Source organism: Labrus mixtus, chromosome 24 (assembly GCF_963584025.1).
Source record: "Labrus mixtus chromosome 24, fLabMix1.1, whole genome shotgun sequence".
Lineage (NCBI taxonomy): Eukaryota > Metazoa > Chordata > Actinopteri > Labriformes > Labridae > Labrus > Labrus mixtus.
In genome coordinates, this window is record NC_083635.1 from 10358403 (window position 1) to 10374334 (window position 15932).

At 43.9% G+C, this 15932-nt stretch overlaps 4 protein-coding genes across 4 annotated transcripts in view; 1 reads left to right on the plus strand and 3 right to left on the minus strand.

Annotated features, from left to right (window-relative positions):
* Nucleotides 1-15932, minus strand: part of LOC132959360 (pro-opiomelanocortin-like) — a 343108-nt gene that overhangs the window by 178057 nt on the left and 149119 nt on the right. The gene's annotated exons all lie outside the window — the stretch shown is intronic.
* On the minus strand, nucleotides 919-5530 carry faimb (Fas apoptotic inhibitory molecule b). The gene is made up of 5 exons (XM_061033055.1): nucleotides 5148-5530; nucleotides 3329-3557; nucleotides 2300-2349; nucleotides 1859-2053; nucleotides 919-1722 (listed from the first exon to the last, which is right to left on the minus strand). The coding sequence occupies exons 1-4, from the start codon at nucleotides 5262-5264 to the stop codon at nucleotides 1904-1906; spliced, it is 546 nt and encodes a 181-aa protein (XP_060889038.1). The 5' UTR covers nucleotides 5265-5530; the 3' UTR covers nucleotides 919-1722; nucleotides 1859-1903.
* LOC132959361 (ras-related protein ralB-B-like) lies at nucleotides 7760-12384 on the minus strand. The gene is made up of 5 exons (XM_061032293.1): nucleotides 12228-12384; nucleotides 11014-11202; nucleotides 10734-10942; nucleotides 10127-10301; nucleotides 7760-8682 (listed from the first exon to the last, which is right to left on the minus strand). The coding sequence occupies exons 2-5, from the start codon at nucleotides 11125-11127 to the stop codon at nucleotides 8575-8577; spliced, it is 606 nt and encodes a 201-aa protein (XP_060888276.1). The 5' UTR covers nucleotides 11128-11202; nucleotides 12228-12384; the 3' UTR covers nucleotides 7760-8574.
* Nucleotides 14814-15932, plus strand: part of LOC132959485 (inhibin beta B chain-like) — a 7148-nt gene continuing 6029 nt past the window's right edge. Inside the window, exon 1 of the mRNA XM_061032518.1 lies at nucleotides 14814-15912. Within this exon, the coding sequence (XP_060888501.1) occupies nucleotides 15516-15912 (397 nt within the window). The 5' untranslated portion in view covers nucleotides 14814-15515. The remainder of the gene's footprint in view (nucleotides 15913-15932) is intronic.

Sequence of the window (15932 nt, forward strand, 5' to 3'; positions counted from 1 at the left end):
TCTTTTTACATGTTTACACTCCAGGGTTTTTTATTTATTTCTTTATTTTTATTTTTATTTATTTTTTACATGTTTACACTCCAGGTTTTTTTAATTTATTATTTTGTTATTATTTTTAATTTATTTATTTTTTTATTTAATTTATTTTTATTTTTACTTTTACATGTTTACACTCCAGGGTTTTTATTTTTATTTGTGACTTCAATACGACTCATATGGAAAAACATCTAACAATGTTGATACCTGTTTGGATACCATGGCAACAAAAATATAAATCCCAGACACTCTGGTAAATCTGGTTATTTCTTGTTTTTAATAACAAAAAAAAATGCAGGCAATCTCTTGCACACTGTCTGAAATTGCACAAAAACATCTGCAACTTTTTTTGTACGGATTTCACAAAACCAGAATTGAAACTTTGATACAGCAATAACCTAACGATGTTTGGATACCACGGCACAAAAAAACAAGCCCAATGCACCCAATATCTGGGTATTTCTTGTTTTAAAAATCACTAGAAATTGGAAGTGCCGGTAGCCTAGCGGTTAGTACGCACACCCCATGTACAAAAGCTAGAGTCCTAAAGGCAGGCGGCCTGGATTAGAATCCGATCTGTGGGCTGTCTGGTCTCCTCTCCTGCATGTCGTCACTCTCTCTTTCCCTGATTGCTGTCTCTATCTCCAGTCTTGTTTCTAAATAATTGCCAAAAATAAACCTTAAAAAAAAAAGAAACAAACACCAGAAATTGCAGGCAATCTCCTGCACACTGTCTAAATTGCACAAAAACATTTCAGTATGGATGTTTGATACCAGAATAAAAGCTTTGATATGATGTTTAGAAAGATTTATAAAATGCATTTTAAGTAAAACTGTCTGACATTTGATCATTGCAATGAAGTTATTAAAACAGATAAACTGAATATGAGAGGTGAACTTAAGTATCAGTTGATATAAACTTTTTAAAGCTAATCAGAAAACATTGCCAAAAAACATCCAAAACAGATTTGAAAAAAGGGAAAGCCGTTATAATTCAAAAGGAACAGAGATCTTTAATAAACCCAGATTCAGAACCGAATTGAATGAATGTTGTTTTACTGTGAAAGGAATCGGTTTATGGAACAATCTCAACAGAGAAACTAAAGAATCAAAATCAAACATGATATTTAAAAGACAAATTAAAGCCAGCTGGTTGAATAAATATGTGGAAATATGTCAGTGAGATACTGTTTTGTTTCATGATGCTGTAACAAAAATGTATTGTGATATGCTTTGTAAGGTGTATAATGAATTGTTAAGGAGGACCTACAATGGGGCTGCCAGTGGCTGTGTTTGCCTGCAGCCAATTTCATTTAACTTGAATTGTTTTTGTTTTGTTTTAATTAATGTTTTGTGAAAGAGGGAAAGATATTATAAGATTTGTCTTCTTTCTGCTCCTTTTCATTCAAAATTTGAGATTTTATGTTTGTTTGTTTTTCTTAACTTTATTGTTTGTTTGAATGAAATAAAATGTACAAATAAAAAAAATAAAAAAAAACATCCTGATAAAATTCAAACGTGAATCGATGCTTTTATTTTGTAAACCTTATTCCGGTGTTTCTCGGGGTAAACCGCTCGTGCTTGACTCAGCTACATTCACGAAGCCAGTTGTTGCGTAGAGGCTGCGCAAAGAAATCCCTACGCAGAAAAATCCCCACATGTTCTCTTTCTGTTGTTCCTCGGGAGCTGACAGAGAAAAGAAGCAGCAGACAGATGCTCAGGGTTTATTTATGATGTATTCATGAACATATCTGCACGTGTAATAACGTCTACAAGAGGAAGTCCTGATCCTGTACCTCTGCAGTACCTGACATGCAGATACCTGATAGTCAGAGTGTCTTTGAAAGTTCAGTCTCTGCTGCTGTTGTCATTGTGTCGCAGCTGGAACTTTCTCCCCGTCCAGCAGTAAATAGTGCACAATGCCGCTCCTCTTCTTCCCACTGCTCGCCGCCTTGATGCAGCACTCGTGTTCCCCCATCATGAAGTGCGTCTCTGTGCCGTCGTCCACAAACTCTCCCTGTGGGTCATCAAGTCGAGTCAATTAGGAGGAAAAACATGGAGCCTCTTTAAGTCTCAGAGATTTGATGATTTCCGCTACGACTGAACAGATTCATGACTTCTTAAATCTGTGTTTACTCTGAGAAATAAAACAATAAACACTATGAATATGAAAACATTTAAGTCAGGTTTGGAGCCTCCATCATGAGAACTTAAGTCCTAAATCACATTTGAGCAGGGACTACAGTGAAGGCGTGATTCTCACCTTTGTGTCCATTTTCTGCCCGTTGCACCAAACATCCATGGTGTCCTTTTCTGATAGAAATACAGGAAGAATGTTATGCAACATTTTACAGATTTAATTACACAACAACTGAACCTGCATGTCTCTAATGACATGCTTATTTACATCTGTAGTGTTTAAAGCCTGCACAGAGGTTTAGAGTGGCAGCAGGCTCCTAAAATAACTTCTGCATTCTCAACCTGAGCAGATTAAGCTTCAGTGGGTCGCCTGCCTTCATTCATGTAATCACTGATCATGCTGCAGCTACACAACAATACACAACAAACCTGTAAACACAGACTGTGCTGCAGATACACAACAATACACAACAAACCTGTAAACACAGACCGTGCTGCAGCTACACAACAATACACAACAAACCTGTAAACACAGACCGTGCTGCAGCTACACAACAATACACAACAAACCTGTAAACACAGACCGTGCTGCAGATACACAACAATACACAACAAACCTGTAAACACAGACCGTGCTGCAGATACACAACAAACCTGTAAACACAGACCGTGCTGCAGCTACACAACAATACACAACAAACCTGTAAACACAGACCGTGCTGCAGCTACACAACAATACACAACAAACCTGTAAACACAGACCGTGCTGCAGCTACACAACAAACCTGTAAACACAGACCGTGCTGCAGATACACAACAAACCTGTAAACACAGACCGTGCTGCAGCTACACAACAATACACAACAAACCTGTAAACACAGACCGTGCTGCAGATACAAAACAACAAACCTGTAAACACAGACCGTGCTGCAGCTACACAACAATACACAACAAACCTGTAAACACAGACCGTGCTGCAGCTACACAACAAACCTGTAAACACAGACCGTGCTGCAGATACAAAACAACAAACCTGTAAACACAGACCGTGCTGCAGATAAACAACAAACCTGTAAACACAGACCGTGCTGCAGATACAAAACAACAAACCTGTAAACACAGACTAAACCTGCAGCAGGTAAACAAGTCTCACCCAGGACGACTCGGCAGTCCTCTCCGTCCACATTGAGCTCCCAGGTCTTGCTGATCTTGGATCTGTTGTCGGTGAACTTCTGCAGACTCTTGCCGTCGATCTCCAGTGTGTACTCGTAGGTGAAGCCGCTGATGGCCTCGATGAAGATGGTGGCTTTGGTGTTGGAGCTTCCCACGGTGAAGGTTTCCTGTCCGACCAGCTTAAACATCCAGTCCTTCCTGACGACTTCCTGTTGAGGAAACCAGTCGCATGCTGTCACCACATGGAAACAAACAGCTGCACTGATTTATTCATCCATTCACCAGTCTGAACGATCGATCAGCTGTGGAAAAAGTTCTACTGCTGCCTTACTCCAGTTAAAGTGCTGAAGTATTAGCAAACAAATGGACTCAAGTACTGAGAATGTAAATGTAAGAAGAACTTTGAAATGTTACACTGACACTAGGTAGTTTCATTTAGTAATAAGGCATTTTACTTCCTCTAAAACCTTGAACTGAAAACAAACGAGTGACTAAACTGTCAGGAACATGTTTAAAGAGTCTTTGCATGTGAACACCAACCTCAAGCTTTCAGAGAAAATACCCTGAAGGCTCACAAATCCTGAAAGATGAAGCAGCTTCTGTGCCTGCAGGGGGATCTGTGATGCCGCGGGGGAAAAGATGTCACACTTGAAAAAGATTTTTTAAAGTTAAAAGATAAACAAAAATACTCTGTAAACTTCTGTCACATTATGAAAAACATGACTAAAGCTGAGGTGTGATGAGCTGAACTCTTAAAAGAAACATCACAAACTCTCAGCTCTGACTGGAGGAGTCACATGAGAGGACTGATGTCATATTTGCCATTAGCTTAGCTTAGCATAAAGACTGGAGGCAGGGGGAAACTGCTAGCCTTGCTGTCCCTAAAGAGATAAAAAATCTGCCTGTCATCATCTCCACAGGTTGTGGATTAACGAGGTGCAGCCTGTTTGTTTAATCTGTACAGTAGATTACGTCATCTACGCTAAACTGAGAGAAACTGCAGCTGGCTGATAAGGCTCCACTGTGATCACCTTCTCACCAAACACCAGAGAGAAACGTCATGAAAGCTTGATATAAACTTTACTTTAAATCTTCGTGCCTGGTTCGGCCTGATTGATTTTGTTTTCTTGTTCTCCTCACAGACTCTGTTCAAGAAGGAGTGTATGTGTTCTGTATTTATCTGTAAACTTTAAAGCCTTTATATGTGATTTTTTGATCCAGCAGATGTCGCCCTTGAGCACCGGCATGAAACCAAAATGCTAATGCTAGTGATCTTTATTATGCTCGTATCTTCACACTGCATGTAAATTTACCTGAAATGAGCGTGATCTAGAAACACAGTTAAGCAGTGAGTACAGTATGTTATTCTTCTTTTCTCTAGTCCCTCAATTAAACAACTTTTATACACGAGGGGAGGAGTCAGCCGGCCGTCCGGGCGATGTAAACAAAGTGAAGATAGGACTCTGAAAACTCTGAAAACATCACAGACAGTGGGACTCGGGTGTTACACCCATTGTAGACAGTCATGACTTACTGACTTGAGTTATTTTCAGAGGATATACTTGATTTATATTTAATGAATTTATTTTTATATATTAAGTGTGAAACATATTAACCCTTTAATGTAAGTGGAGCTTCTTATTCCTGAACTGAGTCTGGTCTGGTCCACACTCGGCTGTGGTCTAGGTTTCAGGACTCTGAGGGTCCCCTTTGTTTCTCCAGGCATCATCCTGTGATGTTCAACAAAGACTAAAGTCGTCATCAGATTATAAAAACACGAGGCAGAGTCGTGGACTCACCTTCCCGTTGACGTGGACGATTCGTTTTCCCGTAGTGGTCCCATGAGCGAACTCGATCATGTACACGTCCTCGCTGAGCGCCACCTCCCACACGGCCACCAGATCCCCGCTGAGCATCTCTCAAAGATCGGAGGAGGGTGAAGAATCACAGAGTCATCTCCTCAGAGCTGCACGCCGGCTGAAGAGGTCATGTAATGGAGCTGTTTGTCGCTGTGTTCCGCTCTGTGCCGTGCCGGGGTGTCGGCTCAGCAGCAGGTGCATTACTGTAAGAGGCTTACAGGTTGGGCTCACTCTGCGCTGTTAGCCAATTAGGACAAGCTCTGCTGATATCTGGGTTTGTACGAGACAGATGTACACGTCCGCTGGACGACTGTGGGGAACAGGAAGTCCTCTCTGCAGGGATCAGATCCCTGCAGAGAGGACCTCCTGAGGAGGAGGACCTGAAAACACAGAACATGAGGTCATCTAGAGCTGCACCCAGAGACGATGAAGAGATGAGGATTAGGAGGTCAGATGAGGGTCAGGAGGTCTGAGATGAGGGTCAGGAGGTCCGAGATGAGGGTCAGGACTGGAGGACAGAGATGAGGGTCAGGACTGGAGGACAGAGATGAGGATAAGGAGGTCCGAGATGAGGGTAAGGAGTTCAGAGATGAGGGTCAGGAGGTCTGAGATGAGGGTCAGGAGGTCAGAGATGAGGGTCAGGACTGGAGGTCAGAGATGAGGGTCAGGAGGTCTGAGATGAGGGCCAGGAGGTCTGAGATGAGGATCAGGACTGGAGGTCTGAGATTAAGGTCAGGAGGTCTGAGATGAGGGTCAGGAGGTCCGAGATGAGGGTCAGGACTGGAGGTCCGAGATTAGGGTCAGGAGGTCAGAGATGAGGGTCAGGAGGTCTGAGATGAGGGTCAGGACTGGAGGTCAGAGATGAGGGTAAGGAGTTCAGAGATGAGGGTCAGGAGGTCTGAGATGAGGGTCAGGAGGTCAGAGATGAGGGTCAGGACTGGAGGTCAGAGATGAGGGTCAGGAGGTCTGAGATGAGGGCCAGGAGGTCTGAGATGAGGATCAGGACTGGAGGTCTGAGATTAAGGTCAGGAGGTCTGAGATGAGGGTCAGGAGGTCCGAGATGAGGGTCAGGACTGGAGGTCCGAGATTAGGGTCAGGAGGTCAGAGATGAGGGTCAGGAGGTCTGAGATGAGGGTCAGGACTGGAGGTCCGAGATTAGGGTCAGGAGGTCAGAGATGAGGGTCAGGAGGTCTGAGATGAGGATCAGGACTGGAGGTCCGAAATTAGGGTCAGGAGGTCAGAGATGAGGGTCAGGAGGTCTGAGATGAGGGTCAGGTCTGGAGGTCCGAGATTAGGGTCAGGAGGTCAGGGATGAGGGTCAGGAGGTCTGAGATGAGGATCAGGACTGGAGGTCCGAGATTAGGGTCAGGAGGTCAGGGATGAGGGTCAGGAGGTCTGAGATGAGGATCAGGACTGGAGGTCCGAGATGAGGGTCAGGAGGTCTGAACAAACAGGCCGAGGGACTGGAATGGATTTAAAATGTAAAAGTGAAGCAACAAATACTAAAAGAAAGAGTCAAAGACGAGTGAAAGGAGGAAGAGTGAGAACAGAAAGGTTCAAAGAGAAACTAAACAACTTGAAGCTTGAGGGAAACACAGACAGCAGGAGAGAACGGAGAAATAGAGAGGAAGAAGAAGCTGCTGCTGGTCCGACGAGTTCGACCGGACTCAGACTTTCAGAAGAGTCTGAATCATCGAGATCGTTTGATAAGAGATCAAAACAAACACAGGATTTACAGGATCAGGACCTGAGATCAGCTGCTGCTCACAAACGTCCCTCTGAGGTCAGGAGGTCAAAGGTAGGAAACTACAGCTGAAATATATGTAAGGTATCAAACATGATCTGAAACAAGAGCGAGTTAAAACAAAGCTTTTATACATCAGAGAGTTTCTCTGAAACACGTTCAGATATATTAACCTTGTGGAGTCTTCAAAAAGTGAGTGAGTCTGCTTTCTTAGAATAAAGAAACATTCACTCTTTTAAAGAAAATGTAAAAATGTACAAAACTAAAAAGAAATCTTAAACCTAAGGAAAGAAAAGTGACAACAAAGGTTTCTTATTCTGTGTTAAATTACAGATTTAACTTCATTACTGCCATCTAGTGGCCAAACTACAAACTACAGCCACCTTCACATCTAATTATATAACAGTGAAATCTAGTCTGCACAGTCCTATACATTTTCCCCTCGGGGTCGCAGTGCGATGGGGCTGATCCCAGCTGTGATTGGGCAAGAGGCGGGGTTACACCCTGGACTGTTCACCAGCCAATCACAGAGCTGACATGTAGAGACAGACAACCAGCCACACACATTCACACCTACAGACAATTTAGAGTCAGCAGTTAACCTAACGAGCATGTCTTTGGACTGTGGGAGGAAGCTGGAGAGAACCCACACATGCACGGGGAGAACATGCAAACTCCACACAGAGAGACTCCTGACAGACGGGGATTCAAACCAGGAGCCTCCTCGCTCTGAGGCGCAAACCACCACGAGTCATTTAATGATAAAGAAATAAAAAGACAGGGGAGCCATCAAACAAAGCCTCGGGGATGAAGGGTTCTTTCCTTTTATTTTGGTCCATTCACTCCACACGTCATAAACAAACAGGACATGAAGACCACATGACGTAAATAGAGTCCCTTTTATTCACCTTGATTATAAACGTGAGGGTAGAGCTTTCTTACTAAAGGAGTGTGTGGAAGGGAAAGACCATGAATCAGGAATGTGTGAAGATACATGAGACTCTCCAGAGAGACCAGACGTGACGCTGTAACATCTGGAGTGAGAATTTCTGACATTACAGGCAAAATCCAAGATTGTCAAATAAATCAGGTAGAAAGAGAAACGAGGAGGACGCTACAGGAAGTACACGGACACCACGGTCCACTTTCTGACCCGAGCCTCGTCCAACACCTCTGGGTGAAGTGTGAGGTCGCCGCTGTTGGACGCTCAGGAGTAAATCCCTGCAGCTGGGTCAACATCTGCAGGAGAGAGTGGACCTGATCCGTACATAAAGAGGGAGAAGAATCAGGACGCACACCGGGGGTTTCCTGACATTTTAAAATCAAACGATAAACAGAAGTGAGATTTTTCTCAAACACAGGGAGGAACCAGATTCTCATCATGCAGATTTTGTACAATAGTTTGGTTGTAAAAACAAAATGCCCGGGTGTTTCCCTCATCGGCTGATGGAGTGAGTGTTGATGCAGAGAAACGGTGCAGCAGTCAGGCGGTCAGGCGGACAGGTGTGGTGGGGGGAGGGGCAGGTGTGAGGCTGCTGCCTGTTTGGATCAGTCCATCTGACTGCCTTTTAGATTTTATTTTTGGTTTTGGCACTTTGTCACCTCGGCTGTGACCTCGAGGGGTTAAAGTATGCAGCAACGCTTTTTCTTCTTCTTGCCGCTCGGTCCGTTCTTGTCTTTGCTCTCCGCCATTTTCTTCTTGCGGACCTCGCGCATGAGATCGAAAAACACCTGAGAGACACGAGAGAGAGAAATAGTTAGCTTGTCTTCTTTTCCTCAAGTAGCCGAGTCTGAAGAAAATAAAAAAGAGAAACTATCTTTGATCATTAATGTGGCTCATGCAGATGTTTTTATTCATACTTCAGTGAAGTCCTCCTTCAAAATAAAATACAGACTTCTCCTAAAGTGAAGACAGAGTCAGCAGCTTCCTCCTTCAAAATAAAATACAGACTTCTCCTAAAGTAAAGACAGAGTGAGCATCTTCCTCCTTCAAAATAAAATACAGACTTCTCCTAAAGTGAAGACAGAGATAGCAGCTTGTTCCTTCAAAATAAATTAGACTTCTCCTAAAGTAAAGACAGAGTCAGCAGCTTCCTCCTTCAAAATAAAATACAGACTTCTCCTAAAGTGAAGACAGAGTCAGCAGCTTCCTCCTTCAAAATAAAATACAGACTTCTCCTAAAGTAAAGACAGTGAGCAGCTTGTTCCTTCAAAATAAAATACAGACTTCTCCTAAAGTAGAGACAGTTAGCAGCTTGTTCCTTCAAAATAAAATACAGACTTCTCCTAAAGTGAAGACAGAGATAGCAGCTTGTTCCTTCAAAATAAAATACAGACTTCTCCTAAAGTGAAGACAGAGATAGCAGCTTGTTCCTTCAAAATAAAATACAGACTTCTACTAAAGTGAAGACAGAGATAGCAGCTTGTTCCTTCAAAATAAAATACAGACTTCTCCTAAAGTGAAGACAGAGTCAGCAGCTTGTTCCTTCAAAATAAAATACAGACTTCTCCTAAAGTAAAGACAGAGTGAGCATCTTCCTCCTTCAAAATAAAATACAGACTTCTCCTAAAGTGAAGACAGAGATAGCAGCTTGTTCCTTCAAAATAAAATACAGACTTCTCCTAAAGTGAAGACAGAGTCAGCAGCTTGTTCCTTCAAAATAAAATACAGACTTCTCCTAAACAATTCAGTGATTGGACGAGATTCAAACCGGTGAATATGACGGACGTGGACGTAGCAGCGAAGAAGAGAAAATATAATCAGAGTGAGGAGAAACACCAAGCGGATAAAGCTCGTTCTAAAACGAGGGTGAACCTTGTGTTGTCTTTTACCCGTGGACGTGGAGTTGATCTACTTCCTGTTGGACAGGAAGGTGACAAACACCGGCGGTTAGCTTGTGCTAGCATGCAGTGTAACTACAAGCAGTAAATGTACACACTACATCCTGCAGTAAGTGGGCGGGGCTTCTGGGGGAGATGAGCCCAGGAGGAGGAGCCTAGTTTGAATGTTTACAAACATTTCTACTGACTCCGCCTTTAAAAGGAACTCTAACATAAATATATTTAAGGCAGCTGATGTTACAGCTCAGAGAGAACAAAGGGTTAATGAACTATTCTTGTGGTTTATTCTGTGTTCAGCCGTCTTCCCCGTCACACTGAGCTGGTCATTTGTTACCTTGTCCACGTTGGCTCTCGTCTTGGCCGAGGTCTCCACGTACTGAACCCCCCACTCGCCCGCCTTCGCCGTGGCCTCGTCTGCAGAAACCTGCCGCCGCTCCTCCAGGTCCAACTTGTTCCCCACCAGGAGGAGAGGGATGGCCTCCTCCTCCTTCACCCGCAGGATCTGCTCCCTGACACACACACACACACGTACTGTGACTGCTCTGTAACCCTCATGACAAAGATATACAGCGAGTTTAATATTTCTTATGAGGGTCAGAAGGACATTTTACCGTAAATGGGCAGGAAACAAACCGCAGGAACTAAAGAGTTTCGTTGAAAGGTTAAGCATTTTTTAAATCCCAGATTGTCCCTCTCTGTAGTTTTAAATAAATCATCCTGCAGGTCCACAGCTGGATGTTGTCAGCGTACAGATTTCTAAACCTTCATGGACTTTAAACACCGTTTTATGAGGACAGATTCTCATTTTATGACAAACCGGATCAGAAGTGACGTTTATGAGCTCTATTAAAAAAACTCTTTCTGCCGCCATGACCTGCTTTTGTTGCCTTTTGCTCATTTAGTTTTAACACAAGTAGAAGTGGAATAGACTGTCCGCTCACCTGAACTCAGAGGTGGCGGTGAAGGACTCGTGCTCTGTGATGGAGAAGACGAGCAGGAAGCCCTCTCCGCTCCTGAAGTAGTTGTCTCTGATGGCGGCGTAGTCCTCCTGACCCGCCGTGTCCAGGATGTCGATCTGAACGTCCTCGCCGTCCAGCACCACCTTCTTCCTGTAGCTGTCGGCCTTGGTGGGCTCGTAGTCCTCCACAAACTGCGACGGATAAATTGTTGAGCACCAGGACACAGAAAGGGTTTATGGGAAATGTAGTTCTGCTGACTCACCTCGTCGTACATGAACTGCAGGGTGAGGGCGGACTTCCCCACTCCTCCGCTGCCCACCATGATCACCTTATGGAGAGCCAGAGACGTCTGGTTCTTGTTCTTGCCCGAAGCCATGATTCTGGTGCGCCTCAGTCCAGCCGCTCACAGCTCCAGCCGAGACGAGAAACAACCCGAAGAGACGAGCAGGAGCTGGCAGAGGAGGAAAGAAACGGGATTTGAATACAAACACGCATATAAAACACAAACATAACTGTGTTTCTTTCACTTTCTCTCAGGTTTGACAATGAAAACAAGTCAGAGTTCGTCCAACAGGTGACTTCATCATCTGCCCAATTAAAAAACTCTTCTCTGAATCAGTACTAAACGCCAGCATGAAAATAAACATCTGCTGATGAGCCGATACTGATGCTGAACTGTCTTTCCATCCACATGCTGAGTCTGGAAATACCTCACAGACAGGTATTAGTGATAGGAAGTTAAGAGTTATGGCATTTAAAAAGATCAGCAGATGATTATCCTTCAGGAAGACGTGACTCTCAGGTGTGTCATTTAGCTTGTCCACAGGTCTCAGGTGTGTGTGATCCAGCAGCAGCAGTGTTAAAGTGTTCAGATGGAGGGCCTGCTGATAGAGAGATACTGTAAATACTCTGCTGTGAAGTATACGTGGAAAAACCCCCTCTTGTCTGTGACCTTTACGGGTTGAATGTTATGCGGGCTGAAGCCTGCAGGGTCACGAACATGAGGGCAGAACAACAGAAGAAGAGTTACAGTAAGTCGGCTCAGAGTCAGGACGGATGGAAATAAGAGGGGATTTTAGGTTAAACTCAGCTGTAAAATAACTTATAAATGATCAACCTGCCTGTTTGTGCTGAAAGAGGAACTATATTTCATCCTGTCAACACGCAGCTTCCTCTCTGTATTAACCAGCTGACAGCTGAAAACCACTTTTTACCAAACACTAAACAGCCACTTCAGCTCTTCCCGGTTCCCGCCTTCTGCCTCTAAACCGTCTCTGATTGGTCAAAAGCATGAAGCGCACTCCCCTATGTCGCCTGTCATTGGCTCTTAGGCGTGTCGCTTAGCACAGTGATAGCTAGCTACCGAGACAGTGAAAGATAACGCTTTATTTCTTCTCCAGTGAACAGCGCTTAAAAAAACTTTAAAGGAAAGAGTTTATATGTGTTAAACTACACAGAAAAAGTAACACGACTCACCTGCTAACGTGTTTTCCTGTAGTTCGCTGAGAAATCCGCCATACACGGACACACACTCAACTTTTACAAGTTGACCAGGAGATTCTCTGCCCCACCTTGTACACGGACCCTACAAAGATTGTCTATGAAGAGAGGAGGAGCGACTCCGTGTCCAAAAAAAAAAATGGCGAGGAACAGCTAGCTGGCGGTGCTAGCGTAGCCGTTACCAAGGCGACAGATTTCGCAGTTGCCTAAAATTAAGCCACAAATATCACCCGTTGAAAACAAATACGAACGCACTCTCACCAGACTAATTAATTTTATCCATAGGCTTTGATAAAATGTAACCTTGTTTGGCGAAATGAGGCCCATCACCCAGTTTTTAAATTCAGTGAAGCTTAGGGACGGACACGCAACCGGGAAAAACATACAGAGTGATACCTCTTGTTTTTTCCTTATCTGAGGACGAGGCAGATAGCATTAACAGGATGTGATGTCACGGAATTCCTTGTATTCCCCGTTATCTTTAAAAAAAAAAATAATAATAATAATTTAAACGCCAGCATATTTTCTAGAGAGTAACATATTAATATTGTGAACATACCTTACATATCAGGCGTGTATTATTTTATTATAATATATATATATATATATTTATTATTATATTAGTATATATATATGCATAAAATAAACAAATAAGCTACACTGCTAATAATAAACAATTTAATTGGTATTCCTTGAACTTTTAATTCTTTATTAAATAGAAAACTGCCTGACTGTCCAACAGGGAAGGTCCTGCATGTAGTTCCAGTATTTGGAACATAGATGGCGCTGTTTGATCACATTGCACGTTGCAGAGTAGATCACTGCTGGTTCTCTGTTTCTGCAACACAGAGCAGAAATGACGTGAAACCACAAACATTTCAACATCTCAGAGTTTCTAATCAAATGTCTTATTAGAGAATCTTTATAGTTTTGTCTTTGAGCAAAGTTCCCCTCAAATTTAGCCCGATATTAATCGCTATATTTGGATTTTTTAAGGATTCAGATTGATCATATTTAGACAGAAGAATAAGTCGGAATAAGTTGAATAAGACTGATTTAAATCAAAACCTAACAGGGTCGTGTGAGGAGTGAAACACAGCTGACATGTCTCTACTCTTCAGGTTGTTTTTCTTTATGTTAATCAGCAGCTGAGAGGTCAGAGGTCACCTCAGCTGCTCCTACTGCTCGTGCTGCGTGGAGCTGATTTGGTTTGGAGTTTTTACTAACAAATGTAGTTGTCCGGACGTCCTGCCATGTGGGCTCGAAGTGGACACACACACACACTCGATGAGCTGTTGAGGATCAGGCTGAATTTGACTGCAGAGGCTCGGGCTGTTTGCATATGTGGGCGTCTCTTTGAGGTTTATTTGTAGCTGAAATCTTACAGTGAATGAAATCAATCATTAAAAACACTGAACAAAGCTCTGATTCTGTTTTATCCTTTTGAAAAACCTTCTTCTGAGCACAGACTGGATCGTACTACAGCTGAACAGATTCACGTTACATCACATCTTCTGTTTTTCTCACTTTTATAAGACACAACAAATACAATCTAATGAGAAAAGTGACTCTTTAACACCACAAACACGCTGAGACGTCTTCAGTGATTCTCTAAGAGGTTAAAACAAATCAATGTCGGTTGAATATGATCCCCTACAGTTTGACTCTGTCTTGATTTATACGCTGAACTTGATGTGAGGTTTGAGAACGAGTCTCTTCTTAAAGTTTTGCAGTGTTGATTCTAGAGTCTGTTGGGGCCCCAGGCAGGACATATTTGGGGGGCCGTACAACCTGCATTTATCACCAATATGTCTGCCATTGTCCCAACGCTGACTGCTGGGGCCCTGAGCTGTAGCCTGCCTGTTGATAAGCAGCGCCTCTGCTGTAAGCTCTCAGGATGAGTTACTCTAGCACCCACATCCTCTGACCTAAGTTTGGTTTCAGGATCTTTATTTTTGTCACGATGTGTCATGATGTGTATTCAGAAGGAGTTTTTGGTGTGGGTTGATGACACATTTAACAACAACTACTCCAACATGCATCCTGAAAACCTCTGAATAAACGTTTAATACAGATCCTGCAAACACGTGGTTCTTCAGAGTGTCCACCAAACATCCTTCATTTTATGCACATTTAACAGGTATTTCGTTTTTTTTTAACTTAATTACTACTTCTTTAAAGTTTGAATATAAATTCGTTATCACCATGTGTTTAGATTTCACGGAGAACAAAGATCATCTACGGTTGAAAAATGAAACATGATCACTTTGAAACGTTCCCATAAAGTGCACAAGTAGAAATAATCATCTAAGACTTCGTTTCTGCATCGACACAAACACAATCTACAGTATTATATAGACAAAAAAAAAGTTAAATGTTGGGACTCAGTGAGACAGCTTCATCATGCAGCGCGACGTGAATCCCTTCAGGAATAATTCAGAGATTTCTCCTCAGGGAGTAACACCGACACCGCCCCCCCTCCCTGCTTCTCTCTCCTCATTGGCCCCGCCCCCCTGATCTGACCCCCCCTGTATATAAAAAGTTTTCGGTGTGTGGCAGCTCCCGAGTCTCAGACGCCAGAATGGAAACGCTCCTCGGTGCGCTCACTGGCACTCCTCCCTCTCCTCCTCTTGCTCGGCAGCTTCTTCTGAATTGCGCATCGGCACTCCGGCAGCAGCACATCGGGAGTCACGAGCAACAACGAGAGAAACACATTTAGAGAAGTGAAGAAAAGTGAGCGAGATGATGAGCTCTGTGTGCGCGCGGACCAAACAGATGATGGATTGAACTTTAAACATGTGCAGGTGGGATCTGGATCCAACTCTTCTTCGTTTGTGGAATATGTTAAACGGAGATTTCCAGCTGGGCTGATGCTGATTAATGAAACCATGACACGTTTTCTTCTTCTTCTGCTCACAGAGGTGATGCTTTTTGTGTGAGGCTGATCCAAACTCCGACGCAAAGAGTCCCTGAACCCGGGACTAAACGAGGACTCTGCTTCCCGTTTTTGACAGGCTGTTGACAAAGACAAAAGACATCCAAATAACGATGTAATAAAAAGATTTCCTGCACACATCGCAGAGTGAATGGAAACAAAGTGCACCGAGCGGCATCCAAGTGCGTCAGAAGTGAGCGGAGCGCCGTTACGCATGGAGACAGCTCGGCGCTGAGAGGATTTTTCTGCCTGTTCTTAATTCTTTTTTTTTATGATTTTAACTCTGACAAAAGAGGGAAAAAGTGATTCTACTCCTCCTCAAACAGAAAATGAGTAGCTGTCTTCTCAGACTAGCACTCTTCGTGGCTTGCGTCCTCTCCATCCGCTGCACCGCTGCGCCCGGGACCGAGGCGGAGGCGCAAACGGCGTCCCAGAATACCTGCGCGTCCTGCGGCGTGGCTCAGCCGGAGGACCCCGAGTCGGGCCGGCTGAACGTGGACTTCCTGGAGGCGGTGAAGAGGCACATCCTGAGCAGGCTGCAGATGCGGGAGAGGCCCAACATCACGCACCCGGTGTCGAAGGCGGCCATGGTGACGGCGCTGAGGAAGCTGCACGCCGGGAAGCTGCGCGAGGACGGGAGGGTGGAGATCCCCAACCTGGACGGACACCCGATGAGCAACGACGTGCTGGAGGAGAGCTCCGAGATCATCAGCTTTGCGGAGAAAGGTGCGTGATGGAGAGAGGAT